Source organism: Genypterus blacodes, unplaced genomic scaffold (genome assembly GCF_046128005.1).
Source record: "Genypterus blacodes isolate CSIRO-AG114 ecotype Tasmania unplaced genomic scaffold, CSIRO-AGI_Gbla_v1 ptg000021l_1, whole genome shotgun sequence".
NCBI lineage: Eukaryota > Metazoa > Chordata > Actinopteri > Ophidiiformes > Ophidiidae > Genypterus > Genypterus blacodes.
The window spans coordinates 9,914,317-9,942,013 of NW_027466834.1; the positions used below are offsets into that span (position 1 = coordinate 9,914,317).

The 27,697-nt window shown below is 43.2% G+C and overlaps 1 protein-coding gene across 2 annotated transcripts; it reads left to right on the plus strand.

Annotated features, from left to right (window-relative positions):
• Nucleotides 1–1,847: 1,847 nt before the first annotated feature.
• Nucleotides 1,848–26,445, plus strand: hipk3a (homeodomain interacting protein kinase 3a). 2 transcript variants are annotated; one of them, XM_076141806.1, is made up of 18 exons: nt 1,848–2,210; nt 4,718–5,757; nt 7,131–7,322; nt 7,553–7,734; nt 12,978–13,101; nt 15,864–15,983; nt 16,454–16,540; nt 16,869–17,053; nt 17,172–17,337; nt 17,488–17,611; nt 17,722–17,816; nt 17,973–18,127; nt 18,485–18,646; nt 18,785–19,129; nt 19,256–19,417; nt 19,603–19,877; nt 21,777–21,928; nt 22,187–26,445. In XM_076141806.1, exons 2-18 carry the CDS (start codon nt 4,720–4,722, stop codon nt 22,718–22,720), a joined length of 4,098 nt encoding a protein of 1,365 aa, XP_075997921.1. In that variant the 5' UTR covers nt 1,848–2,210; nt 4,718–4,719; the 3' UTR covers nt 22,721–26,445. The 2 variants fall into 2 exon arrangements, with proteins under 2 accessions (XP_075997921.1, XP_075997922.1); XM_076141807.1 differs by having other exon boundaries at nt 17,976–18,127.
• The last annotated feature ends 1,252 nt before the right edge of the window (nt 26,446–27,697 follow it).

Here is a 27,697-nt window from a genome sequence, read left to right on the forward strand (position 1 = left end):
CAAATAAAAGAGACTGGATACCTGACTGGCCCAACCTGCCAAAGTAGGCACTTGAAGACATTTACATTGGCATCTAGGTAAATAGAATAAATGTCTTAGAAAATAACAAGCAGATCCAAATTCTTACACTTGATGACCTATGCCCTCTTTTACTCCAATTTCCTCATGAGTATACAGGGAACACCAACATGTAAACACCAATAACAGGAAAAGTACATGTTATTTCAAGCTGTATGTGCTGTGAGAGGATTATGTGATTTAATTGTATTTTATTAAAGGACACAATGCCATTAATAACTTGTCACACCCTGATATACCCAATATCTTGTGATTGTAATATGTGGTATTTATACACAAAGCAGCAAAACTACTGTACTGCTGCTGGGGATCATTAGGACAGATTAATTAATTCATGGTTATATTATTAGAGGTGGATGCTGAAGCGGCACCTTTACCCTCCACTAGCACATGGAACAGCACGGTTGACTTGACCTCAGCCCTGACACTAGGGAGTCTGTGCATCAGGCCAGTGAAGCTTCAGAGTCACTTTGTAATTTTTATAATTAGTCCACGCAACCTTGAACGCACCATCAAAGCAAGGAAGTCCCGGCTTTGATTGTTGCACATTTTCTGAGCCAGAGGAGTTCATTGAATTTATTTCTGTTGGAGGCAGGAAGAGCATCAGAGAGCTTGCACATCGGGTGCAGCGAGTATCCTGTTTCCACGCTGTGCCAGATGGTATTTCTACGCCACACATATTTTTTATTAATGTAGGATGTCACCTTTCCTCTTCTGTAGAATAAATTATGAAATAAAAACAGATATACAGATAAACTGAAATAACAAAACAATCTCCTACAATCTAAAATCACGTCTCTATTACCAATAGTTTATGAGCTTTGAGAAAACATTTTTTTCCACAATAGCAGCAGCAGCAGCAGATATTCTGGATTTAGCCCTAATTATGGATCCGGAAGAGAACATTTCACATTTTTTTTACGATTCTGAATACAGAATTTCGAAGCTAAAATGGGTGAAATATGATCCCTTTTCCCAGTTTTGGTCAAAACACGTGCAGCTGCATTCTGGACCAACTGAAGAGTCTTTAGAGACTTATTAGGGTAGCCTAATTTACAGTTATAAGTTTTTCTGCATCATTCTGTGATGCGATGTTGCATAAGTGAAAGAATGCAGTCCTTGAAATCTGTTTTATGTGGAAGTTAAATGACAAATCCTGATCAAAGATGACTCGCTGGAGGTCAGGGCAACGTCATCCATGATGGCTATCTCATTAGATAATGTGTATCCAAGGAATTTAGGGCCAAGCACAGTACACAGTTTTGTCAGAGTTAAGGAGGAGAAAATTACATAACATCCAGCCAGGTATTTATGTCCTTGATTGTAGGCATGATTGGAGTTTTAATGTAATTGACTAGACTCCTCTGGTTTCATTGATAGATAAAGTTGGGTGTCGTCGACATAGCAGTGAAAATGTCTGGAGTGCTTCTGAATATTTTTTACCTCTTACCTATAGAGTGAATGGAGTAAGTATTTGAAGCACCTTACTGAATTGACATGTTTTGGCTAAATGTTTGTAGCAGTATGTTTCTATTCCTCTTTGGTATGTCACAGTAATTCTGTATACAGCTATGTACATGTATGGCCACTTTGTCAGTAGAGATTTCCTCACTGGATTTTGAGAAATTAATGTATGAAAAAGCTAAATGTAAAACAATCGTGTCCACCAAGTTTCTGGTTTGTTTGTTGCTTTTTTATTTTTATTGCTCTCTCTCTCTCCCCCTCTCTCCCTCTCTCGCTCTCTCTGTCGCTCACATTCCACACATGCGGAGAGAGAGAAGCAACAAGCTACCGTACACAGCCTCTCAGCCTTAGCCCCAGCTCAGTCGGGGACGCGTTGTATTATCATGCAAAAGTTTCGAAACACGGATTTTCTCACCTTAAACACAAACGCGACCGACAGATATTGAAAGCCCGGGCGGCTGTGGACGCCATGGGTGGTGGCTGGCTGTTGTTATAGAAAGTTTTTGCGTTATTTTGGAGCTTCAACTGTACGAAAAGTCGCTCGGTCTGTCCTCGTCGTTGAACAAGATGGCAGCAGCACCATTGCAGGATTTGGCTGTAATGCTGGCACCCGTCGCCAACCTCTTTCCTGACCCCCTGGACGAGACGTTTTACTGGTCTTACTGAAGGTATGGCGATTTAGTCGACGGAATTCTATGTCGAATACATTTTCCATTTTGTTTCTTCGATGTATGATTGACCCTAAAATTGGACTTCGCTCGTGGCTAGCATGTTTGCTAACTGTAAAGTTAGCCAAGTTCAGCTTGGTCCCTTTGGCAGCAAAGGCAAACGTTAGCAGAAGAGCTAACGACGGGTAGTGTTGACGTTTATATAGAATTGTACTCGATGTGTTTGGGTTCTGAGTGGTATAACTTTTATATTTTGACAGTGTTGTTTTGAAAAATTTTATTTGTATTTGCACTTGTATGGTAAATAGCAACGCAGCAGTTGACGTTATAACTTGACGGATCGAAGCTAAGTTGTCCAGGTTACTGAACAACCTGACACCTATCACACACACGTCCAAACACATCCGTTACTTATCTGCCAGTCAACTGAAGTTTCAACAGGTGTCTCGGCTCCTGCTACCCTTCCCCCAAACACACACACACACACACACACACACACACACATCACTTATCCCATATGTTAACTGTCTCTTAGATTGATCAGTAACAAATTGCCTTTGCAGTTGGCATACAACTGTTAAACACACACACACACACACACACACACACACACACACACACACACACAGAGGGAGATGGCTTCCCACTTTGGCATTGAGTAGATGGAACAGGAGGTATCACAGCTCTGTCCATCATAAACCGATGGTACGCAGAAGTTTTAAGGCCTTTCTCTGGTTGAACTTGAAGTGACACCATAACAGCTAGAATATCTTGCGAAAGTACGCAACCAGAAGTGAGTAGTGTTGGATTTTGCATTGTTATGTTGACATTCAGGCACACCCCTCTGCCTGTCTGAGCCTGTGTGTGACACCCTTGTTAGTTAGGAAGGCCACTAGATCGCCAAAAACTTATTTTCCCGTGTTAAAACTTTGAGTAAGACGATAAGCACAGCAAGCATGCGATGATGTAGTGTCAAATGGAATAGCTTTAGTTTAAGTGCAAAGCCAGCCACAGACTCTCTCTCTCTCTCTCTATTAGGAGATTTTGAGGAAGTGTGGCTGACAGGCTTGGCCTCTGGCTCCCTTCACCCAACATGGTGTCTTATCTTCCTTTGCTGAGAGGGAGGAGCTGAAAACGAATGATTGAATATGGAGTTTGAAATGCAGTCTTGTTTGCCATATTATCTGTAAGCATCCTTTCAGTTTAATGCAAGATAATTGCTGGTGTATCCACAGATAGTAGATGTGACTGACAGATTGTGTGTGTGTGTGTGTGTATGTGTGTGTGAGTGTGTGTGTGGTACAGATTCAACACAATTCATTATCAAGAATATGTTTATTTTGGGTCCAAATTATTTGTCCGATTATGTAAGATAGAACTACAGCTGAAGTTTACTCTTTGCAATTGTTTTGAGCCTAAACACTTGAATAGGATGAGTCACTTCAAAAGTAGCTGTTAACATACGGGTCAAACAAAGATCTTTGTGGGACAATAATGGATTCTGAGTGTCTCATTAACGTGATGCAGCTGCACCCAGTTTTTATACAACAAAACCAATAATAATTATTCGACCCAACAAAAAGAAACAACTCTTATGAGCCTTTATCCATCTGCAGGCTTGAATGAATGTTTAAATCTCCTAAAGCCAACGCTGTCCTACAACATTACGAATGCTATGGTGTTGCACAGGAAGCAGTGGCTCTCACCCCCCCTGCACACCCCCCCAAAAAAAGTACGAGTCATCTGTTGTTTACAGCAGCGGCAGTACTGCTGCAGGAGACAGACTAACGGCCACTGTGGCTGTTCATCAACATGTGAATGCTTATTTTAGCTTTCGCTTTGAACATAATGCCTGGTGGCCATTATTATTACAGTTGTTATGTGACTGGTTCATAGATTTGGAACGACGCCATAAGACAGAAAGCTTTTTAAATGAGTGGCATGCATGCTTCTGTAAAATGTGGATGATTTGCAGTGCACCTATCACCTATCACTGGTATATCATTTCCCCTTGGGGTGCTGCTTGCTTTGCAGTTCTACTTTATGTGAAACCGACCCTGGAGTGTAGCGTGCAGAGATAAGCGGGCAATGCAGTGGGCTTCCCCCATCTCCCATTTCAGTAGAACACTATCATGTCACCCTTTGCAGTAAGGTGACATGATGGCTCAGATGGTAGATTAGACTTTTGCAGCTACTATGACCGCTTTATTTAGAATGCCCAGGTGGAAAAAGGAATTGCCAATAGGAAAGGTGCGCATATAGATTTGCCTTTGACCATTCATCTGTAGGCAAAATATGGTAAAAGTAAAAGTTGACTCCTTATATGAAATTGCACTGTGAAGTTGGCTATTATACATAGTCATGGCAAAAAGTTGCTCTTAAACATGTTGTTTTGTAATGTCCTTGCCTTGAGAGTGGATATTTGGCTAATATTGCTTTGGAGTTAATTTTCCTCTGATCAGTGCTTTGCTAAATGTGCTTTTTTCCCTTTCATCTGCTTTCTTTAGGTATGGCCTCACAAGTCTCGGTTTATCCATTACATCTGCACTCAGCTCAAACTAGTGCCTTAGGAACCAGCAGCAGCGGTACCAGCAGACAAACAGGCAGACCCCACCACAGAAATAACACCAGCAGAGCCTTTCAGAACCGACCTCGGTCAAAGACCTATGTGATCGGAGTCAACTACGGTATTGCCTATCCCAATAACATCGTCCCATCCACAGCTGGGGCTGATTCAACAAGACTGCATAGGGGAACACGGCTTGAAGAAAAGGAGGAGTGGGAATTGCGGTCAGAAAGATTACAGCAAGGGGACAGCTGGCAGACAGAGAGAGGAGATCCAACTGAGGTCCAGGAACAGGAACCTCAGAACAGAGGCACACAGGAAGTAAGGCTTCGTAAGGACTGTGGAGGAACTACTGCGGGCGGCGGAGGCTTGGACTGTGGGTTACTAAGGAGGACCTGCATCAGAGCGGAAAAGGAGGCGGGCAGAAATAGAAAGGTACAAGCAAGGGCTGGCTACATTAAGCTTCCAGACGCAGGTGCCATCCAGAAATGCGAACAGAAGACAAGTGAAGGTGGAGAACAACTGCAGGAGAGCAACTGTGTGGGAGCCATGCAGATAGTTGAGGAAGTGTCTGCACTGCCTCCACTTCCTCCCCCTGTAGCCATGTTGCAAAACAGCTCCGGGAACAATGCAGATGCCGTCAAAGTTGGGGTAGGAAGAGCGCTGCCGACCCAACACACCAAGGCCGAGGTGGTGGCCAGCACTGGAACTGGGGTGGAAGGCACTGAAACAAAGCCTAGTGCCACCAGTGAAACAGTAGCAGGAGCTATGATAACCAGAACTGGGACCGGAGATGGAGACTATCAACTAGTTCAGCACGAAGTCCTGTGCTCCATGAAGAACAGCTACGAGGTGTTGGAGTTCCTGGGCCGTGGCACCTTCGGTCAGGTGGTGAAGTGCTGGAAAAGGGGAACCAATGAAGTGGTCGCTGTCAAAATATTGAAGAACCATCCATCCTATGCACGCCAGGGACAGATTGAGGTGAGAGTTTGCTTCCTGTCTCCCACAAGTTACAATTGATCTTCTGTTGTAATGTGTAATTTTTGGAGGCCATGACTCATGTAACTACAAGGTACAGCTTAGCCTGCTTTGTGTTTTTTCAATAGAATCCATTCCATTAGCCCACTCAAATAGACTAACCCCTTTATTACGTCTTTCTGTTTTTTATTTTCTTTTAGTTTTACATTTGGGAAATTGACTTCCGTAGTTACTATTGAATGCTGTTTGTGGACAGGTGGCCCAAGGAACAATAGATTAAAGTTGGAGGAAGATGTTTCTGCTCATTGTCTAAGCCAGATGATCAGAACACATTTGGGGGGGAAAAAAAGTTTTTCAATTGAACTTTGAAAATTATGTGAAGCAACAACAAAAAGCACAGCAGACAAAAGTAAAACTTTAGTGTGTTTTTGAATCAACTGGTCTTCAGAAGTATGGACCTCTGTTTTTGGTATACTTGTCCGTTAGACTAATGAGCTTCCAGTCCAATATACAGAACAAAAACATAGCTGGTTATTAAATATAGCTTTTTGCAAAGTTTTCGGTGTATGTGGTTTGTTGTGTCATGGCTGTAATTGATGATTCGCTATCCAATTTCATACGGGGGGTACCCGCTGAAGAGATGGCTGTATTTCAGTGAGGCGAACGCCGGAGGGAAAGCATGTTGGGTTGGAGTTACTGCTGCCTGTATATAGAGTAATTCAAAGGGAGAGATTAGCTCACAAATGCAAATTGAGGGTTTTCCACATATTCTGCCATAACAAAGACAATAATTTCTCATATATTTATACAAAAGGACTTGCTCTTTGATGTCTTAGATGAAACACTTAAGTACGCACGGTTGCACACGGTCACATGCGGCTAGATGATGTGATTGTGAAAAAGTACAACATGTACTCAACATACAGTGGGCTTAGTCAAAGTCTTCTTATTTCACAAATGGGTTAATGCTGGTGGGAAAATATGGAGATATCACTCAAGTTGCTATAGGGAGGTTTTCACGGCCAAGGAATAAGATGTGTTTTGATCATCTCAATGGCTTTTGTCTTGTAATTGTTATGGATGAGTGAATTCTAAGGATCTGTATTCATGGTCAAAGAAGTGGATCATGAAACTCAAATGTACATAGAAAGGCATGCTTTTGTTGGCATGCTATTGCAAATTAGAGAGAATTGTTCAGGTTTCTTCATTTTGTGGAAACCAATGCACATGACAACCAAGCATGTGGCTTGTCTTAACCATATGCTGTTCTTTCAGTAAAGATAATCCAAGCTGCCATAGAACCTTGTTTAAAAGCTAAAGCTGTATACTGGTCTGAACCTGTGCTCCTTCTTCTTCTCTTTGGCGCTGAACATCAGGTGGAGATCCTGGCCCGTCTGAGCAGTGAGAATGCAGATGAGCACAATGTGGTGCGTGCACTGGAGTGCTTCCAGCACTGCAACCACACCTGCCTGGTGTTTGAGATGCTGGAGCAAAACCTCTACGACTTTCTCAAACAAAACAAATTCAGCCCACTGCCGCTCAAAATCATCAGGCCGATTCTGCTGCAGGTGAAGCAAACGCACCTACAACTCCCATGAAGATGCTTTCCTGTTCAACTCTACTCCTGTAAACACATAGTCATTATTAATGCATGCAAATATGTAAAGGTCAGGTTCTAGCCTCATTTTCTGTGAACCAGGTTCTAAAAACAGGATTTGGAAGTGTACAACTGATTGAGAAACACAGTGCCAAACTACTGTTACTGATATACTGTATGTATTGATGTGTAACTCTGCAGGTAGCAACAGCCTTGATGAAATTGAAGTCTCTGGGTTTGATCCACGCTGATCTGAAGCCTGAGAACATCATGCTGGTGGACCCAGCCCGGCAGCCCTACAGAGTGAAGGTGATTGACTTTGGCTCAGCCAGCCATGTCTCCAAGGCTGTCTGCTCCACCTACCTGCAGTCCAGATATTACAGGTGAGGACATTAGCTTGAGACAAATCTATGGAGCAACAGCAAGTTTTAATCATTTGCGTATAAGAAATACTTTGTTTTGGTTGGTTACCTACTCTGGTTAACAATTGAACCCTCTGCATTTTACATTTGTTTTTTTGTTTCCTTTGAAACCCTTTAGCATCCAGTTCATTATTACAGTACAATATAGCAGAGTCTTGACTGTTGTGCTTTTGATTTTATTTGAGGACATGATACATTTTTTAAGTTGAGTTCCTTCATGTCTTCTTTTAAAGAAACCTATGCACTCAGTCACAGTATACTGATTTGACTATTGCTCATTAATTTAGTCAGTGAAACTGGAAGGTTATTGCATTTTGAAACTGAGAGAGATTTGTAACTGAAACAAGAAAACGTCCTCAAAAAAGGAAAACACTTTCAATACAAACCTAAATCCTTAGATCTATATTACCATGTTCCAAAATGAGATTCACTGTGTTTAATATTTGTAGGAGTAGGAATGTCTCATTATGCTAACAAAATGAGTCCCATGGGTAATATTTTGTCCCTGTGTGTATCTGTTTCCCACAGGACTTAGCACAGCCTCGCTCCAGTTTTATATATTTAGTCCTGTAGTCCTTATGTAATGCGAAGGAAGTGCTGTGTTGTAACCCGCATGCTTTCATTGGGAGCTACGTGACATGTACAGGATTTGTTTTTGTTCTATACTTTCTCAGTGTCCTTAACTTGCTGTTCTTCCTCCCTGCTTCACTTGCACGTGCATACATTTATACACGCATGTATGTGTGCATATGTGTGTGTTCTCTGTGCAGAGTGACACACCCTAAACTTTACTGCTTTTGCATAACACTGTTCAGAGGAACTGGATGGTGATATGAGGAACAGAGACTGAAATAGTTGGCTTGTCTTATAAGTTGGAGTGTGAGGAGAATGTACTTATGAAAGGATTGTGGGCCAAGTTTCAGGATATAGGTGATTAGCTTACTATGTAGACATTAGTAGCTCATTACACTTTAATCTGTCTGGCAAAAAGATAGACTGAGAATAAAAAAACTCTTGAGATGGAGATCTGTTCCGAATCAGTCGAATTGTTTGTGACTAATAGGGGACTTAGTGCTGTGACATGTTTAGTGCCATCAAGCTTGCTTAACTTGTGGTTTCGAAAGGCATAGCATTTCCTTTTCTTCAACCGCAGGATAGCAGGCTGGCAATTGGATTTGTCAACTCTCCCGACTAGTTTCAGCATGTCGATACATAGAGCGAACTCTTCAAACCTTGTGCAATCTGTGGAAAGTGCTGTTGAGATACTGGGTATGTCTTCAGTCGTTGCGCTGCACACACCCACCATTCCACTCTCACTAGTCATGCCTTTAGTGCCCTGTCAGAAACTGAGCACTTTCTCTGCGAGTCCAGCTGTACTTTCTCCAAGCAGTATAGAAATTATGAGTCAAAAGTGTGTGGGGCTCCTGCGCTACGGCAAGTGTTAAAACAATCAAATGTTAAATGGAGAGCACAAAGAGGTCTTCCTAAAATGAAAGCATTGCTATAGGTTCAATGTGTATTAGGAAGAATACAGATTTTCTTGGCCTCCCTGTCTGAGACGAGCACGGAAGATTTGAGATTTATAGCTGTTGCGTAACCTAGAGGCTCTGCTCTGTATCTGACCTGGTATGAGCGTCTGGCCGCATGCACGTGTGCCTGCGCGTATTTTGTACTTTTATGCGACGCTGAGGCAGTGCTGAGATCATAGTTAAATCGGTTGGCGTTGATGTTTAGGGAGGGGAGGTCAGTCAGGACACAAAAGAGCAGCTAAGAATGTGGTATGTGGAAACCCACATTTAGATCTAGGAAAAACATTCAGACATTCCTGTGTATATCAGGGTTGGTTCATACGTGTCTCTGTCCGGTCGGCAGCTGCCAAGGCTGGGTGTTTTTATATAGATACAGTATGTACTAAATTCTCCTATGATAAAGGCTTCTCTCTCTCTCTCTCTCTCTCTCTCTCTCTCTCTCTCTCTCTCTCTCTCTCTCTCTCTCTCTCTCTCTCTCTCTCTCTCTCTCTCTCTCTCTCTCTCTCTCTCTCTCTCTCTCTCTCTCTCTCTCTCTCTCTCTCTCTCTCTCTCTCTCTCTCTCTCTCTCTCTCTCTCTCTCTCTCTCTCTCTCTCTCTCTCTCTCTCTCTCTCTCTCTCTCTCTCTCTCCAAACTGAGTTCTAGTCCATATTGCTCTTATTTGCTCAGTGTCATTCTGTTTGTGTACAACTTTATCAGCAGAGGGGTTTGTAGGACACCGGTGTGTGCCAAGCTCCAATGCTCATATTGCATAATGGCCGCACTGTATTGTTGCCATAGTGAAGCTTTTCAGTACCGCTGGCTTCACCACAGTGGGTAGGAGGGTGGCTTTTTACAGCTTTGGGATTTTCCCCGGCTTTTCCAGAAGCATAGGTGGTGGCACGGCCAATGTTGTGTCTCACCCACTCGGTAACCACGAGTACGGAAAAACCTGGCTGGTGCTTATCTCAGAATCAAACTCTGGGTTCTAAAATCTGTCTTATTGGTCAAATTGGGTGGCGCTTTTAGACACTTGCAGCTTGTAAATGTTAACACAAATTAACAGCAAGTTGGTCATTGGTCCTAAACCCAAGCTCTGTCCTTATGCATGGAGTTTGTATTCACCCTGTGTTTGTGTAGGTTACCTCTATCGTCAATTCAGCCGTAAAGTTATCACTTAACTTGTTATTGTTTTTAATGGAGAGTAGCATTAGGTGTTTTTGTGAATTTCTGAACTTTTTAAAATAAATGTGTAGCTACAACTCCACAGGTAGAAGTCTGGCAGTAGCTACCCAGTGTTCACCACGGTCTAAGATGTTGTTGCCATGGTAGCCATGACACAGTAGGGCCGTTGTGAAGTGACTGGTGTGTCCTGCGGGGGATGGTGACGTAAAACGACCTCCGACGGTGGAAATGGAGCACTGGGCTATCTAAATAATTCAACCGAGCAGATCAGGTGGAAGGAAAGACGGCTATCAATTGTGCACGCTGGCAGATTTTGATGGTCGGTTGTGGTAGGCTCCCTTCATTCAGGTGTGATTTTCTTTGTCACGCAGTTATTTGCCTGTCTCCGGCAAGTTCTCAAATTGCAGAGGACAGGTAAGTCAAAACCAGACTAAGCCCGTATAATTAACTTTGGGTTTGCTCTAGAAGTCATCTAAGCATTGAAGTCACTTCTGTGGATTAGTTTGTCCTTTTTAAAAAAAACTTCACCCACATTTGCACTTTGATAATTTTATTTAAGCAGTTTTGCTCATAACAGAAATGGCAATGTGTCCTTTTATCTTCTGACCTTTGTTTGGTTTTCTAGTGGTGTCTCTTATGTCACAGGTCTTCACACAACATATTAACAATTGTTTAGACAGTGTTTTCTAAGGCATAATTCCATCTTGTTATTCAATCTCCATATAGCATATTGTCTTTAAATGGTTATTTGAACTTAAATCATAATTGATCACGTGTGGACATATGTGGCTTGCCCCCTGTCCACTTTGAACACTTTATTACTTCTTTGTGTGTTTTGTTCTCTTTCTCTGGTCAAATCTACTTCTGTTGATGGTAACAAATAAGTCTTTTTGCTTCAGAAAAAAAAGCATTAAGAGTTCTTTTTGCAACAATGGCCTGGAAAAATAGATGTTGGAGGCAGTCTTTGTCATTGCATAACACTTTATTTTCCTTTTTGAAGAGCACCAGGAAATGGCTCTGTGTAAATTCCTCGTCGAGGCCAAGAATTGTAGAAAAGCGTTTTGCTGTGACTTGACATGCAGTTGTGTGTCGGGATACACGTGGCTGCAGAAATGGAAGCACATTCACACAGACAATGATGAGAAATGGCCTCAGTTGCGTGCAGTTGTTGCTTGGCAACAGTCATTTCCCTGTGGTCGTCATAGCATTGGTTGCTATTTGCAGCATGGTTCCTTAGCCCCACAGCACTATGTCCAGGTCTAATAGCCCATTGTTTTCATGTGATGGCTCACACTACTACTGAATGATTACCAGTACCATTTGGATTGTGTAAGCAGCAAAGTCCATTTCCAGGAAGAGAGCTGGCTGTTTGATGTATTAACCCTGCGTTCACGTCAAGGCTGTAACGTTCAATCTCTGAGTCTTAAACAAGAGCAGACAGATGTTGCTGGTCCTCATCACTGCTGATAAGTCCTTTGTTTCTTCAATGAGACGCTTGCTAAGGAAACATGATGTATTGTAACAAATAAACGAAAATGGGGAGGCTAGAACAGCGACACCGTAGGAAGATGAGGGAAACACAGAATAAGCGTGTAAGGAGTGTTACCTTGGGTAGGCCAGTTTGAGTGTATGATGTCAGATGTGTCGGGGCACGGGGTTCCAGAGCCCGGAAGCAGTACAGCAGAAATCCCTGGGGGGGGGGGGTGCACTCCAGGAGGTCAGAACGATAAGTGGGGGCAAAGCTGTAGAAGGCTTTGAAAGTGAGCAGAAGGTTTTCATAATTGATCCAGTATTGAACAGGGTGTAGTTGGATGAAGATAGGGGTGATGTGGTCAGATAATTGATCTAGATAGCCGAGTTCTGAATGATGTGAAGCCTGTTAGTCACTGTATTGAGACAGGGATGGACAGAGTCTGGTAATGTTGCGAAGGCGGACGCAGGCTGTTCAGGTGATTTTTTTTTTTTTAAATGTAGGTTGCAAAGGAAAGGGTTCTATCCAGGAAAGTTATTTAATGTTGAATTGTTTCTTGTAGGCCGAAGCTAACCATTAGCTATATCCGGTCATCAACAAAATCGGTCCAGGCTGCTTTAATAGCTATAGCTATAAATATAAAATCAATATATTGATTCTTGATATGTGCAATGTCCTCTAACAAAGGACATTGCACACCCCCAACCACACACTGTTTAAACTAAACTGTTTGAAAGGCCTCAATGTCTTCCACAGATATCCTTATTTACGTACTGTTTAGTTTTCAGATCAACCGTTTTGTAAGTAGCAAAATTCGTCATCCGTTGTACGATTTCATTCAATTTAACTTTATTTATATAGCCCCAAATCACAACAGACATTATTTCGAGGCGTATGTTGCTTTTGTATTGCGGTGTTCAGCCTCAACAAGGACCTGACAAACGCAGCACCGCCGCTCTTCTCAACGCATAGACATGAAGCCTTGTTCTAACTGTGTGACTCCTATAACTAATTTTTTTTCTGCCTCTCTTTCTCTGCGCAGGGCTCCAGAGATTATTTTGGGCCTGCCATTCTGTGAAGCCATCGACATGTGGTCATTGGGCTGTGTGATAGCTGAGCTTTTCTTGGGCTGGCCCCTCTATCCCGGAGCACTGGAGTATGACCAGGTAACATAGCCCACAGCTTCAAAAACCACAAGCTACAGTCTCTCTCTCTCTCTCTCTCTCTCTCTCTCTCTCTCTCTCTCTCTCTCTCTCTCTCTCTCACTCTCTCACTCTCTCACTCTCTCTCACTCTCACTCTCACACACGTCAAGAAACTGAAGGAGGGATATACAGAAAACTGTGACGTCTTTTAGAGATCAGAAAATACTTTTTTAATACTATAATTCACACGTTTCTTCTGTCCAAGTTGTAGCAATGGTTTATTCAACACATTGTTAAACCTTTATTTGTTGTTGCTCCCTGGGCACTTTTGGCAAATTGAATGACTGAAGTCCAATAAATCCCGCATGAAATCCACCTAATACTAATCTGGCCTAAGTGAAACAGGAAATTTGTCCTGTTGATGTGATTATTTTCCCATAGGAGAGATCAGTCTAAACCACACCCCTGGGACTCTGAAAGGAGTCCCCCGGCAAAGGAGAGGGAGCATGGGAAAAGGCCCACACCACATTCACAGAGCAGCACAGGATTGCGCTGTGTTTAGCTATAGACAGCTCTGTGAAGCCCTGACTCAAGCTCATCATTCCTATGTGAATAGATTACGTCAAGACTTGATTGTTACTTGATAATTATGTGTGAAAAAACAACTACTACAATTACTAACAAAATCCAAAAGTTTCAGAGTGATCTCTTTACTTCCTGCAACAGCTATTGTTTTGAACAATACTCTGTTGGAGGTGGTAGCCGACAATATTTGCTGAGTGGTGACAGCTCTGTGCCGTGCCAGGGTACAAACACACGTGTGTGTGCGCACAGTGAGCCCCCAAAAGCATGCAGCCCTGTGCCAAGGCCCATTGCAGTTCCCCTCTGCACAGCAAAATATATTTATAAACATAAGCCTCTCTCAGTCTTTCGCTGTCTCTCTCACACACACACACACACACACACACACACACACACACACACACACACACACACACACACACACACACACACACACACACACACACACACACACACACACACACACACACACACACACACACATTCACACAGGCAGACAGTGGTAAGCACCCAGTGCACCATTCGCAGGTTTTGTAGTTTAATATAGGTCAACAGCATCATCATCAAGCTAACAACAAACACTTAACTACTGATGGTCGACCTAAAGTAAAAACCTCAGATGATAAAAGCATCAGATTGATTTTGGAACATGGCCATGCATCTGGTTTACCTTAATTTTGTTTGTCATTTCAGTGAAATTAGTGTTATTGTCATTCAAACATGTTAAAAAGATGAAAGAATGAAATTCATAACTCATGTATTCGTCCAGCAGCGTACAGAATTAATGACATTATGCAATGCAGCTAGAATAGACCCTTAGATAAATAATTAAATAACCTTAAAGCCTATAATAGATAGAACACATAGTTAGAAACCAAGCGTTCTGTTAATGCGTGCATAACCACATGCAGTCGCAGCAGTGCAGAGTGCAGAGGAGAGGCTTTGAGCCAGGAAGTTCATAATCCTCACAACCTCTGGGAAGAAGCTGCACTTTAGCCCCGTTGTTCTGGCTTTGAGTCTCGAGGCCTTGTGCCTGAGGGGAGGGGGTTGTATATTTTGTGTGCCGGGTGGGTGTACATCCTCCTACGTCCCTCATCGTTCATGACGCTCTGCTCCTGCACCTGCTGACATAAATGTCCCCCAAGAAAGGGAGGCTGCTGTCGGTTATTCTTTGAGTAAATTTAACGACTTGTTGCAGAACCTTCCTGTCAGCCGTAGAGCAGTTGAAAATAGGCTGCCTTTAAAACCCTTCCACCACACGTGGACCTGTTCACTGGTCCCAGGGACCAGTGAATTGTGAATGGCTGAATATTGTTATTGAAGAAAGCATCCGGCACTACAATGAGCATCCAATTATGGGACGATTTCTGAGATTATGTCATACATACAGAAGGGACGAAAAGAAAACAAGACACAAAAGAAAAAGAGGAGAGCAAGGATGTGTGATGTACATGTGCATGAAGGCAAAAGGAGGCAATAACAAACGACAGCAACCTACCACATCCAGCAAAGATGTGTTGTAATGACAAGAATGACAATGTAACCTTAAAGACTCAAAAGACATCAGTGTTGCCAGTACGATGATCTCTTAGGTGTGGTTTTTACAGGATGACAGCATTCCACCATACCAGCAGTAGCAACACACACCATGAGCACTTTCACTTACTTGACACAGGCTCTATACATGAGATCTTTGTCAGGAACAAGGCATTTTAATCTCCCGTTTAAAGATACCATAAGGCATTTTAAGACATGAACCTTTGAGTATAGTTGCATTAGGTCTACATTTTTAGACTTAGTGAAGTTATCTCAGCAATGCATGCATGCTCTTTCATCATAGCTCTGACTTGGAACTAAATGTGCTAACAAAGGTTTGTTACCGCTTGACTTCACTTTCTCTGCCCTCTCCTTTATGCAAGTTTGGCAGAATGAAGTGCAGGGATTAATTTGCTATTTTGAGTAATCCTACCTGTCTGACTAAAGCTCCAAAGTAATCCTTACATTATACACGTGTTAAGTTAACATGGTTTGGGCTACAATTGAACTGTTCATGAAAAAAACATCACATTATGTGAATACGTACGCCTCCTTCCATCTCTTTCTTCCTCTATTACTTTTTTCTTTTTCTTTAATTTGATTCTTAATTTTGTTTTTGTCCTTTTTCTCCCCTTCTTCCTCTCTCTGTTTTCTGCCGCCGCTCAGATCCGTTACATCTCTCAGACTCAGGGTTTGCCTGGTGAGCACTTGCTCAAAAAGGGGACCAAGACCTCTCGCTTCTTTTCCAAAGAGTCAGATTCTCCCTACGCCTCCTGGAGAATAAAGGTACCCACACAACAGTCTGCCAGACACGCGTACATCCACAATATACATGCAAGTCAGTCTTTCCATCAACTTCATCAACAGTACCAGATGTATTAGTGTCAGTACAAAAGGAAAAGGCAGCATCAGCCTTTCAGAATAGGACACAGCCTGCACACCCCTAAGAATGCTCTGCGAAACATGAAACTATGAATCAATGTGATCATAATATTTACTTTTTTCCTGGCCAAAAATGGCACTTGGCACACACAGTTTTTCATGGAAACACGCATATCTTCCATTCATTGCCTTTGTGTATTTAACCTTTTTATTTATTATTGTAGAATGACATGCTCCCATTTTAGTCGGTTCAGACCCAAATGCAAAGCCATTGACATAATGTCCATCTACAGAGCTTCTGTGTTATTAAACCTCACGTACTGACTGTATGGAGTAGCAGATGCTCATCCTCAATATTTCTTTTCTCCTTGCAGACAACAGAAGAACACGAAAAAGAGACAGGACTCAAATCCAAAGAGGCCAGAAAGTACATCTTCAGCTGTTTGAATGACATCGCGCATGTGAGTCCATGCAGGATGCACTTTTGAGGCTACAGTTACAGTTCATGCTTATCATTTTATCACACCAGGGAACCTTAAAGATCTACATCTTGTTGAGGATCTTCTTAACCGAAAAGAATGAAAAGAGTGATGAGCATGTCCATTGTGTAGTCGAGTCAAATCCAAATGAACACGTGAAAAAGTCTACATAAGGCACATTCTAAGTGAAGTTTATACTAGAAGCATTATCATTATGACATTTGAACTTCATTATCAGACCTCAGAGGTGACATTATAGCTTCGACGTCAACCTCAACTCTGTGCCTGACTCACTTCCTCTTTCCATCAGGTGAACTTGGTGCCGAGTCCTGATAACGGTGACATTCAGGCAGAGAAGACAGACAGGGGAGAGTTTGTGTCTCTGCTGAAGAGCATGTTGCTGATAGATGCCGAGGAGCGGACAGTTCCCTCCAGTGTCCTCAGTCACCCATTCCTCACCATGACTCATCTGCTCGACTACCCACATAGTAACCAGTAAGGCAGATATTATCTTATCATTTTTTTTACAGTCACTATCAATATAGATTGATATCAGCCAAAACACAGCTGCATTTTCTCCTCACGCGACCACAACCACTCTGCTCTCTTCCAGCGTGCAGTCGTCTTTCCGCATCATGGACATGTGCCACAGCCGGGCCACCAGTGCGTTCTATGACGCTCTGAACCAGAACACTGTTCAGTTTTCTAGACCTCCTATAGCCCCCACTGCCTCATCTGGCCTTCCTCTGGGCTTCAGCAATATACCAGTCCACCCTCAGGTAACATTGGTGTGTGTTTGTGTTTGTGTGGACTAGCTACTGGCATTTTTTGAGTCAAGATCAAAATCAGCATCCATCTCTTTGCTTTTTCTCTTACATTTTCCATGTCCATCTTCTCTGCCACTGTTTCCTTGTCCTCTCTTCCAACAGGCTTTATCCCAGCCTGCTCCTCCAGTGTTGCATCCTGGGATCGCTCTCACGGGTGGGAATGGTCAGTTTGGGTGTAGTGACTCATTCCCTCCTGCCCTTCTTATTTGTCCTCCAGCCATGCAAGGTATATAGCTCACTGTTTGTACAACACACACATGATACACACACATTCATTAAGATGCTATTTAAGACACTTGTGTGCTGCATAAATCATATCTTTATTCTGTTTTTAAGGTAACCTTAACCAACCAGCAGGGTATTCTGTTCCCATGGTGACTCAGGCCCCTACCATACAGCCCTTACCAGTGAGACCCAGTGTGATAGCACAGGTGAGACAGATCCAAACATGGACAAATGATCAGCTAAGTTGTACTACATGATAATACACGTCAGTGGGAATGTTGTGTAAGACCAAAATGTCCCTACAGGGTTCAGAAGAATTTTGTATGCCATCCCTGATCTTTGTTTTTTCTCTGTCCCCGTAGCAGGCGTGGTCTACCCGAGGTCAACAGCTCCTCGTCCCAGCAGCCTGGCAGCAGATGACTCCGGTGGGTCCTCCTCCCTCTCGCCCCCCTCCACCTCCCCCGTCCTCTCTAACCAACGACACTGTGGCCGGCCCACAGAGGATCAGTGACTGGGGGTGAGTCACTCAATTACGAGTCTGATAATAACCGCCTGCTTTCAGGCTTCCACCGGTCAAACAAATGTTGAATGTTTGTGACATGATAGAGATTTCTCAGCAGAGCAGTCATTTGCCAAGAACCACAAAAGTAATTTCGACCATATGTTCTCCGCTCATCTCGACAGATGAGTAGAGATGAGTGGAGAACTTTACCAGAACAGATTTAATAGAAGTTTTTCTGAAGAACCATTAAGAATTGTTGTTGTTTAGGTTTTCATAGCGCGTATTCTTTTCATACCACATATTTTCTTCTAATATGGAGCTGCATCATGTTTCTCTGGCTATCATTTTCATGGCATTTAATACCTTTTACAGGAAAGTGCGTCCCCATAACGGCCACTACAGTTCTGTGATGCAACAGCCTCTCCTGGCCAATCAAATCCAAGCCCTTTCTGCTCATCAGGCAATCAACATTGGCATAGCTCATGTTGTGTGGCCACAGCCAGCGAATAAAAGGAACAGACATAGTCACAACAGGTACTGTACAGAACTGTTTAAGTTGTGAATGAAAGTAGTAATCAAAAGAAAGCATAAAACGGCTAAATTGATGTGGAAGCATGTATCATTTTATGTTATGCTGTTTTATTAACTGCTTTTGATCCTTTCTATTTGTAGGAACCTATCCCACCCCAACAACATCCACATATCAATGTGTCCCAAGATGACTGATGTTGTTGAACAAGCAGCGGCAAGAAGGGAAGCGCCTCTCGTGGAAGCCAGGCATCCGGATGTTCCAAACCCAGATGAGGATGATGCAAAGGAGGAAGTGAACTGCTTCAAAGAGGTGGTTCCAAACGGTAACAGACAAGCAGACCAGTCCAAACAACGCAAGCAAGACGTGGCGGTCCTGATGGGAGACACACCTAGTCCAACCCCGAGCGTGATCAGCATCCGCAGTGAACTGACAGATGGAGAGGAAGAGGGAGAGAATGAAGATGCTCAGAGGTGCCATCTGAGCGAGTGAGTAACATCTGGTGGTAATGGCAGCAGGCTGTTAAGCTTAGAGTTAGGAAGTAGAGATTCAAAGAAACTGATTTGTGGATTGGGCTTTGAAAAACGTTAACCATTGTTTTTCCTTGTGTGTAGGTGTAAAGAAGAGTGTGTGTGTGAGGCATGTAGAAACACCACTGTGTCAATGGAGAGAGTGTGTTCCCTCAGCAGCCCTGACAGCAGCCTGAGCACCGGTTCCTACGCCTCCAACTCACTGCAGTCCAGCCCCTCTGTTTCACCATGCAAGAGACCCAACAGGTGATCATTGTAAACATGTGTCCCCCTGTTGAAATGCCCACACAAATATTGGTCTAATACTGGCAGGTAGATTTGTCCTGCTTATATCCTGACAAAGCATTTTGTCTACAGATTGGATTAATATAAACACTGTTCCAATCTGACTGTTCCTGTCCACTTAAAGTGTTATTCCTCTCCGTTTTCAGCATGTCGGAGGACGATGGCCATGAGAGCGGCTGTGACACAGTTGAGGGCTCCCCTACATCCAACACATCAGTCTCCCCCCATGGCAATAGTCCCTACCATTACCTCAACAACAAAAACCACAGTGGGCGGCCGGCCTTGGCTGCCATGGTAGCACCACTGGCTACCCCGGTAATGCAGGGCAGGGGTCCCCATGGCATCAGGACCATGGTGGTTCCACCTTTGATAGTGCAGAACAACAACGCTCGCAGGGCAGAGGAGCGTGTCTGGAGAAACAGTGAGTAGTGCTGTTTGTATGTTTGTGTTATGTTTGTGTTTAGTCTAAACCTATGCTAGAGCTCATAGTTAAGTTTATAATATGTATAGTATACTAACATTAAATACCATAACATGTTGTCAGTTGTTTCTGTGTTTTGGGGTAAAGCAATGGATTAGATTTTGCCACTATAACTGCCCACATATCCCTACCTGTCATGTTGTCCGTGGGTGTCCGCTTTGCAGGTCATATGGAAGCAGAAGGTGCTTACCGCCCCCTAGTGGGCCATAGAGGCCTGAACAGGTGATTAGAAGACACCAGAGAGCTGGCTGTGCTGTAGTCCAATACCTTTAGAGATACAGTACAGCTCTACCAGGCAACATCAGTATTGCCTGAACATGAGCAGACTCTTATTACTTTCCCTCCATCAGAGTGCCACATTTAATTCAGATGAAGTTTCTTTATATCCTTCCTGGACTCCTTGTACATACTGAGTTGGATAGGTGTGTAGGTTAGTGACTTCAGAATATGTATTCAAGTGTGTCTGTTAATAATGTTAGAGGAAGTGAACAGATACCTCAAAGAAAAACCTATTCTGATAGTGAAAAGTGTTAATTTGGCTAATTGCAATTGTTCAGGGGATGAGTTATGGTTCTTTAAATGAAGTCTAAATTCATCTAGATCACACATCTCATTTGACAGCTTCCATTAATGCCTGTCAGAGATCAATAAAATGTTCACTCACTGGGCAGGAAGGATTCAGCAAAACATACTCCAACCATCAGATCATGAGACTGTTTGTTCCTCAGTGAGGGAAAGGTGGCTGCATCTCTTCTTGTATTGGACCAGAGTCTGTTTTTTTCTGCGTGTTCTTGTCATTCGGTTAAATTTAGCTGAAGGCATCGATCACAGATCAGTTTTACCTCTCTATTCTCCCAAGCTGTTATGGTCCTGAGGGAGAGGGTTTAAAACTGATAGTCTTTGCTCCTCATTTGCATTTTGTGAGTGCCAAAAGTTTAATCTGAGTTGTTGTGTTTCTCTTTCCCTCCCTTTATGGCTCTTATTGTTTAGTTTCATGGTATTGTGTTTCGTGGAAAAGACTGCCAGCTGTTTTTTGGGAAAGATGTGTTTCATGATTCTTTGATGGCAGCAGAAATTACAGGGCTGCCCTGAGGTCATAAATACTACAATGTCTTTCCTCTGAGCTACTGAATCAATTAGTGCAGGTCATTTTCTTGTTTTCATCAGATGCCAGGAAGGGAAGGTCGAGTAGATTACGGTCATAGTTTCAGTTACAGTTACAGTTTTCTCTGATCTCTGGTTTTGTTATTTTATATTTTGTCCACCCTGTAGCCTCCATGTAAATCTGGGTTCATAATCCTTTTCTCTTTAGTCACATACCCTGAAAAATAGAGTTTATTATACCACAATGCCAAAAGTTTTCTCGTTCACCCGTAACCTATTGATTATTATCCGTGCACCATAGTGAATTCTGGTGAACTTAAGTCTGTGAAGGCTCCAGTCATTGTGAAACGCTTCAGTGTGCATCATTCCAGCCAACACACTAGTCTGCTCAAGCCCAGGTTGTTCGGAGATGTCCAGAGCTCAATAGGAGAGGAAACTACACACTGCCAGATATTGTTTTGAGATCATTTTAATATTGACATTGTTTACCACGACATAGAGTAGGTGTTGTGTAAGAACACATCCATATGCTACATCGCAGTGTGCTGTGTCTGATCCTGTCTTCCCTCTGTACTGCATGTGCCTTTTTTTCTCTCTCCAGGTTGTTGTTTTGTCCCAATAACCCCTCCTGTGTTGCACTCTTTTCTTTGCTCTCGCAGGTCAAGCTGGCTAAAAACCGCCACCCATTGTTGCACTTCCTGTGTCTGACTCACTCTTGTCTCCTCTCTGTACCAGTCTCAGAGTCCTGGTCCCGGTCCAAAGGGGGCTGCAGCCTCGACGGACAACAGACCAACCCCACCTCCATCGCCCTCCTTCCCTCCGCCCCCCTCCTATCCCGCCAGCAAAAGGTGATGGGGCAACAGCAGCACCCTCTGGGGTTTGGGCAGGTCAGTACAACTCTACCTTCACCTTAAACATATGGAGGTGATGTATACAGCAAACCCAACATATTCATTAACATAGAAGTTACACAATAGTTGACTTATACATACTTCCAGGTTGGTTGTAGGGCAAGATATGCTATCCACCAAAAACATTATTAAACATTATTCTAAATCTTCACCAGTAGGAAGCAGTAGAATTGTTTGCCTGGAATCAACTGTGGTTGTGATAGGTTGTAATCTTGTATCTGTTGTTCTTGTTAGTTGCAGGCTTACAGCTCAAACCACAGCAGCAAAGAGTGGAACGGCAACTATGGTCCTCTGCGTCCGCACGCCTACATCCCACCTACCATCCACACGCACGCTTTCACGCACCTGCCCCACAGCAGCCCTACGCACACTTCAGCCGCCCCGCCCACTCACACCCTGCTGTCCTACCCGGGCAGCGGCCCCCTCACCACCACGCACCACCCCCACTCTATGCTCCCCTCTCGCCCTCCCCCCCCTCTGCTCCAACACGGCTACAGCCTCACTCATCCCCAGGCCGGCACTATAGTGCACCAGGTGACGCTGGGCATCAGCGCCCACCCCCACCCTGGACACCACCCTCCCCACCCACACAGGCTGTTGCCGTCCCCGACCATCCACGCCCACCACCAGCCCGGCTACCCCCACCACCACCAGTTCAAGCCTCCCTTCCCTCCTCCTCACCCCTACTTGGCCTCACCAGCTGCCTTCACAGGCTTCCCCCTCAGCCCCACAAAGCTCAACCACCACCCCCAGTTCTCGTATATCTGAAGAGCAAGACGGGGCCGCAGCAGTACCTCCTGATGAGGAAGGCCAACGGGAAATGGAGCGGGTCTGCAACCTGGGCAGGCAGAGCCAACAGCAGAGCACACAATGGGATTTTGTGATGAAGACGAGAGAGAGAAATATGAGATTAAGAAAGAAATTAGAATTAATATCGCATCATGTTGGAAAGAGAAAAAGGACAAAGATTCATGACCTCTGTGGCTCAAGGGTTCACGTCAAAGATAGCGATTAACTGTCAGTGCAAGTTTGACTCTGGCGAAATCATGTCGCCCAACGGCCAATCGTTTAAAACCCACAATGCTTTACGAGAGAGCGTCGCAAGAGTGACCGTCGAATACGATGACGAGTAAATGTTAATTCCAAATGTGTCCTTTGTGCGTTACCTCCTGTCTTGTTACTTCAGTAGCGTTCAGATCTGGAAATGATCGGAGGCTGGACGTTCCTCGCGGTTGCCGTCGGGGCCGCTCAGCCTCCCTTAGTTTCATTGTTGCCTTGTCAGCGTGTTTGTTAAGCCATCCCAGACTGTATTAACCAGGAATTAACCTTCCTCTCTTTGTTTCGGTGGGGCAGACCTGCTGCTGCTGCTGCTGCTGCCGCCGACATCTTCTAGTGCCTTAAAAAACCGAGTCTACGACGTTACTTCAGGAGCTTATAGATTGGAAATGGAAACCGGGGCCTGTCGCACTTAACTTTCAGACTCTGCATCTGTGTGTGTGTGTGTGTGAGGATTATGCTTATGGTTACGTTTTAATTAGCAAACGCTCAACTTTAGTTTGCTTTCTAACTCAAGAGAATGGATTTGCTTTGGCTACAGGCTGCGTATTTAAGGCTTTTTGACTGAATGAACTTTCTATGTACATAATGAGTGATTTGATATTTTGATAATCAATTTCTATTCACTATAGTACTTAATTCACAACAGTATTGTCACTGTTTACTGTAACTGCAATACAATCTAGATAGCCTCTGGGTTGCTGTGTTATTTTGCATTTAGGCTATATTAATGCGTTTAATGTTTTTAGATTTGTTTTTTGGGAGTGGCATAGACTTAAAAAAAAAAAAGAAGAAAAAGAGATCGGATTGTTTTATGTTTTTACTTTTAATATGCTTCTCAGTGTTTTTGAAATAATCATCTTACAGTATCCTTGCTGGGCTCTGCAGTGTTGGAGTTGTAATTGGTAATTGTTTTTCAGATGAACCCTTTTTCTCTCCGTGTTTGGAAGCCGGTTGCTTCTCAGTTTTGATACATTCCTTCAGGGTGGATGCATAGCCGCGAGTTTCGTTTTTTTTTTGGGCGTGTTTGATTTGCCGTTCGTAGCGGGAGCGGGGGGCGGGAGGGGGCGGGGTCTTTGTCGCCCCCCCTCCTCCCCATCGCATCGCATCCGCTGGTATTCTACTCCAATCAGCACCAAAGACTGTTTGTGAATCATTTCTGAAGCGTGGTCGTTAAGATTTCCTCCTTTCGCCTCCAACATCATACTGTTGCCGTTATCAATTATTGGAATATTTTGTGAGATCTATATTTTAAAAAAAAATGAGGTTGAGGTTTTTATTTTTCTTAGCTTTGTTTGGCATATTGTATTTGGAATGTATAGATAATAAGCTGCTATATACTGATTATCTGCCACTTCGTAGCTGTGAATTTAGAGGACTAATCTCCTTCCTACCCTCCATTAATTCTTTTGTATTGAAGTTCTGACGACTAGATACAAGAGACGTGGGTTTAATATTTTCATCATAGCGTATACTGAATGGTATTCCTATATGCTAGTGCCTCTGTATATTTCGCTTTGTGTTTTTGAAGTGATTGTAAACTGCTGTAATGGAAGTTGTGTGTGTTTTCTTTTTTTTTATTATTATTTTGTTGTGTTTTGGTGTGTGCGCGTGTGTGTGTGTTTTTGTGTGTTTGCATTTAGCATCAGTATTTCATCTTGAGATGTAGGCTGGGTTCAGTCATTGATTCTGTAATGGGTGTGTCGCTGATATGTGTGTGTGTGTGTTTGTAGTTTTTCCTCAGATGAAATGGCTTTGTTTTTCCATTGTTGGGCTATTTGCAACTCTTTGTACTGTACAACTAGTGCCTTCTTCAAGCAAGTGGCTGACTGATGACATCTTTGATCCATATCATTTAAAGGTTTTCAACTTAGATCTTTCTCAGGCTATCAGCTCTTACTTTCACACCCCCCCTCCCCTTTATTAGACTAAGATAAGGTCTGTAAACAATCCCTTTTTTCTCCCAATGGAATCCCCAGAAAGTCAGGGAGTGTTGTTTGACCGTGTTCCCCTTGAACACGGCGCAGACCTGGATCAGGCCCTGGATTTACACAAATGCAAAGCTTTACTATCACTCAGTGAATGTATTTGATATATCGAGATATGTGTTTGTAGTTTTAGATTGGGTACATTCATAATGGCGCCACACCATTCTCTCAGTTTGTGATTGAAATGTCTTGTATGCAGCTTTTTACCAACGGTAGATGTTGTCACACGTGTCAGTCAGGAGTTATTTCAAAAAATGCTTTATTGATCGTCATACTCGCAAGCGTTTGATCCAAAGTTGTCCCCTTCCTCCCCCCCGCCCCCCGTATGGCATCTAGTTAATCGTATTACAGTGTAATGGTTTTGCTATGTTGCTTAAGTAACAGGTGTTTGTTGTGTGTACTCCTCTGATATGCTACTGTGCTGAAGATCCTTAGACAAACAAGTAGAGAACAGTCCAGCTCGGACTCGGGAGTGCCGCTCAGAGTGACAGCTTGTGCACAGCGATCTCTACGCTGGTGATATTCATTTGTTATACTGTTTCATTTGATTCTCTGGTTGTTTCTTGTCAATTTTTTTCCTTTTTTTTGTGCCTGTCAGCTCAGCACCTTTAATGAGATGCACTGTACACCAAACGCCCTCATAATCCTCCCATCACTTTGGGGCGATTGCATTGATTCCCCCGGAGCAGAGACGAGCTCACTGTGACCTCCAGCCTCACGCTGACGGTTACATCATCAAAGTCGCTCCAGGGTCAAGCAGAAGGCAGAGTATTATTCAATAATTTCATCAACCAAAAAGGACATGAATTGACCTTTCAATGATAGAGTGCCTCTATCCGGCCGTATGAACTCCTATATTTCTGTGATATGACAACAAGCAAGCTGTTTTCATCAGCGTTCCAGAAGGGTTTGCCGTCTTCAATCGTTACTCGGCCCGGTGTGCATTGTCGCATCTCATCTAGGTTCTGGGCTGAAAGCGCAAACTTCCTGACGCCTGTTCAGATCCGTATCTGTATGAACCACACCTATCCTTTTTTGTCGGGCTGACCTTTGTCGTATTTAGACACATATGTAGACACGATTTTGCTAAATTTAAACTGTTACTGTTCTGATATGTGTGTAGCTGTGTGGCTTTATGATTTTGTTTTGATTTTTCTAAACTGCTACATTAGTTTGACATGTAGCAACTGCACTGTGCAATATACAAGAATACATGGACTGGGAAAATGATTATTGTTTGGCTGTAATCATGTCTGTCTTACCAGTTTGCGTTCATTTTCTTTTCCCCCCTATAGTTCTCAGTGAGTTTCAATGTGACCAAGCCTTATGTACTTTGTCACAAAAAGCGGGTTCCTTCTTGGTGACTCTTATTGGTGAGTGTCAAATTGTGACTTGAGATGGTGTACTATGTCAAGATTCACTTTGAATTAAAAAGGATCTTTTGCTTCACTTACTGTTTGTTCTTTTTTTTTTATTTCTGCAGAAGTCACATTTAGGCATTTTGTGATGGTTTACCCTCAAGATCAAAGTGTATGTAGTGTTGCATATGAAGCCTTCTCAGGGTTTTACATAATGGACCAAGGCTAAAAGAGTGTGAAGGTAACGTCATTATCAACTATCACTGTCCACCACTTGGGACGATAAGACGCCCAACTTAACTCAGCCGGCTCCTTTCAATGTGAAGTAGCGATGGTTATACCTCCAAATATATGCTAATTGTATTCAAGCCGCTGAGAAGCAATCTTAGAGCTCAATGTACAGCCAGGAAGGTGTAAGTCAGACACACACAGACACACACACACACACACACACACACACACTCACTCACTCACTCACTCACTCACTCACTCACTCACTCACTCACTCACTCACTCACGCACACGTTACCATCATCAGTCATCATCTGTTGAATCCCTCATCACTTTATGCTGACAACCATGTTCTGCCATATGTCTCCACCAGGGGGCACATGACTCCTCTAGTCAAAAAGCAGTTTTAGAGCTGAGCAGTGTGACGTCACAGCCAGGAATTCGGACCTCTTCTGACAAGTGAGCATGACGGTAAATGAAAGCAGAGACACACACATGTAATGAGTGTGTCTATTAACAGTCACTGGCCTCCATGCTGAAGTCATGGGACAGTTTTGGACGATCTGTTCTTTCAACTCACAGAATGTCTCTACCTGCCTTTAGCTGCATCAAGTCAGATACAGTTGGCTAACAATACCGGAAGTAAGGTGGGCTGTATTCAAAATAAAAGCACGAGAAATTTACTTCGTTGGACATGTGACTTCTGTGCCTGTTATCATTTAATATGGTTTAATTTTCAATGGAAAAAAACAACTATTTTGAACGACTTATCAGTAGAAGAAGAGGAGTGATATCACAACATTAACCTGCGTTGAGACTGACTGCTGCTTGGTGGGGTTTTGCCCTATACAGTTTTATTTCCCTTTGCGGGTTTAAAAGACTTAATTGCCCTTTTGTTGTGTTTTTGTTGTTTCTCTAGAAACAATAGAAGTTACTAAACCACACCGAGCCAAATTCACTTCTAGGCAAATGGGAGGCTTTTATTTTGAATCCCGCCTGTTTCCGGTGTTTAACCGTGGTTCTTGTCAGGGATGGAGAGCAGAGTGCAGTAGACACATCACACTTCAGACACACACACACGGAGGAAAGACAAAAACAGCCATTGTGTGTGT

Excerpts from the sequence above, each read along its gene's own strand:
- hipk3a (XM_076141806.1), top strand. The coding sequence starts at position 4,720 with ATGGCCTCACAAGTCTCGGTTTATCCATTACATCTGCACTCAGCTCAA. Across the intron at positions 18,128-18,484 it reads CAGAGGATCAGTGACTGGGG|GAAAGTGCGTCCCCATAACG; the intron begins GTGAGTCACTCA and ends TACCTTTTACAG. Across the intron at positions 19,878-21,776 it reads GGAGCGTGTCTGGAGAAACA|TCTCAGAGTCCTGGTCCCGG; the intron begins GTGAGTAGTGCT and ends TCTCTGTACCAG.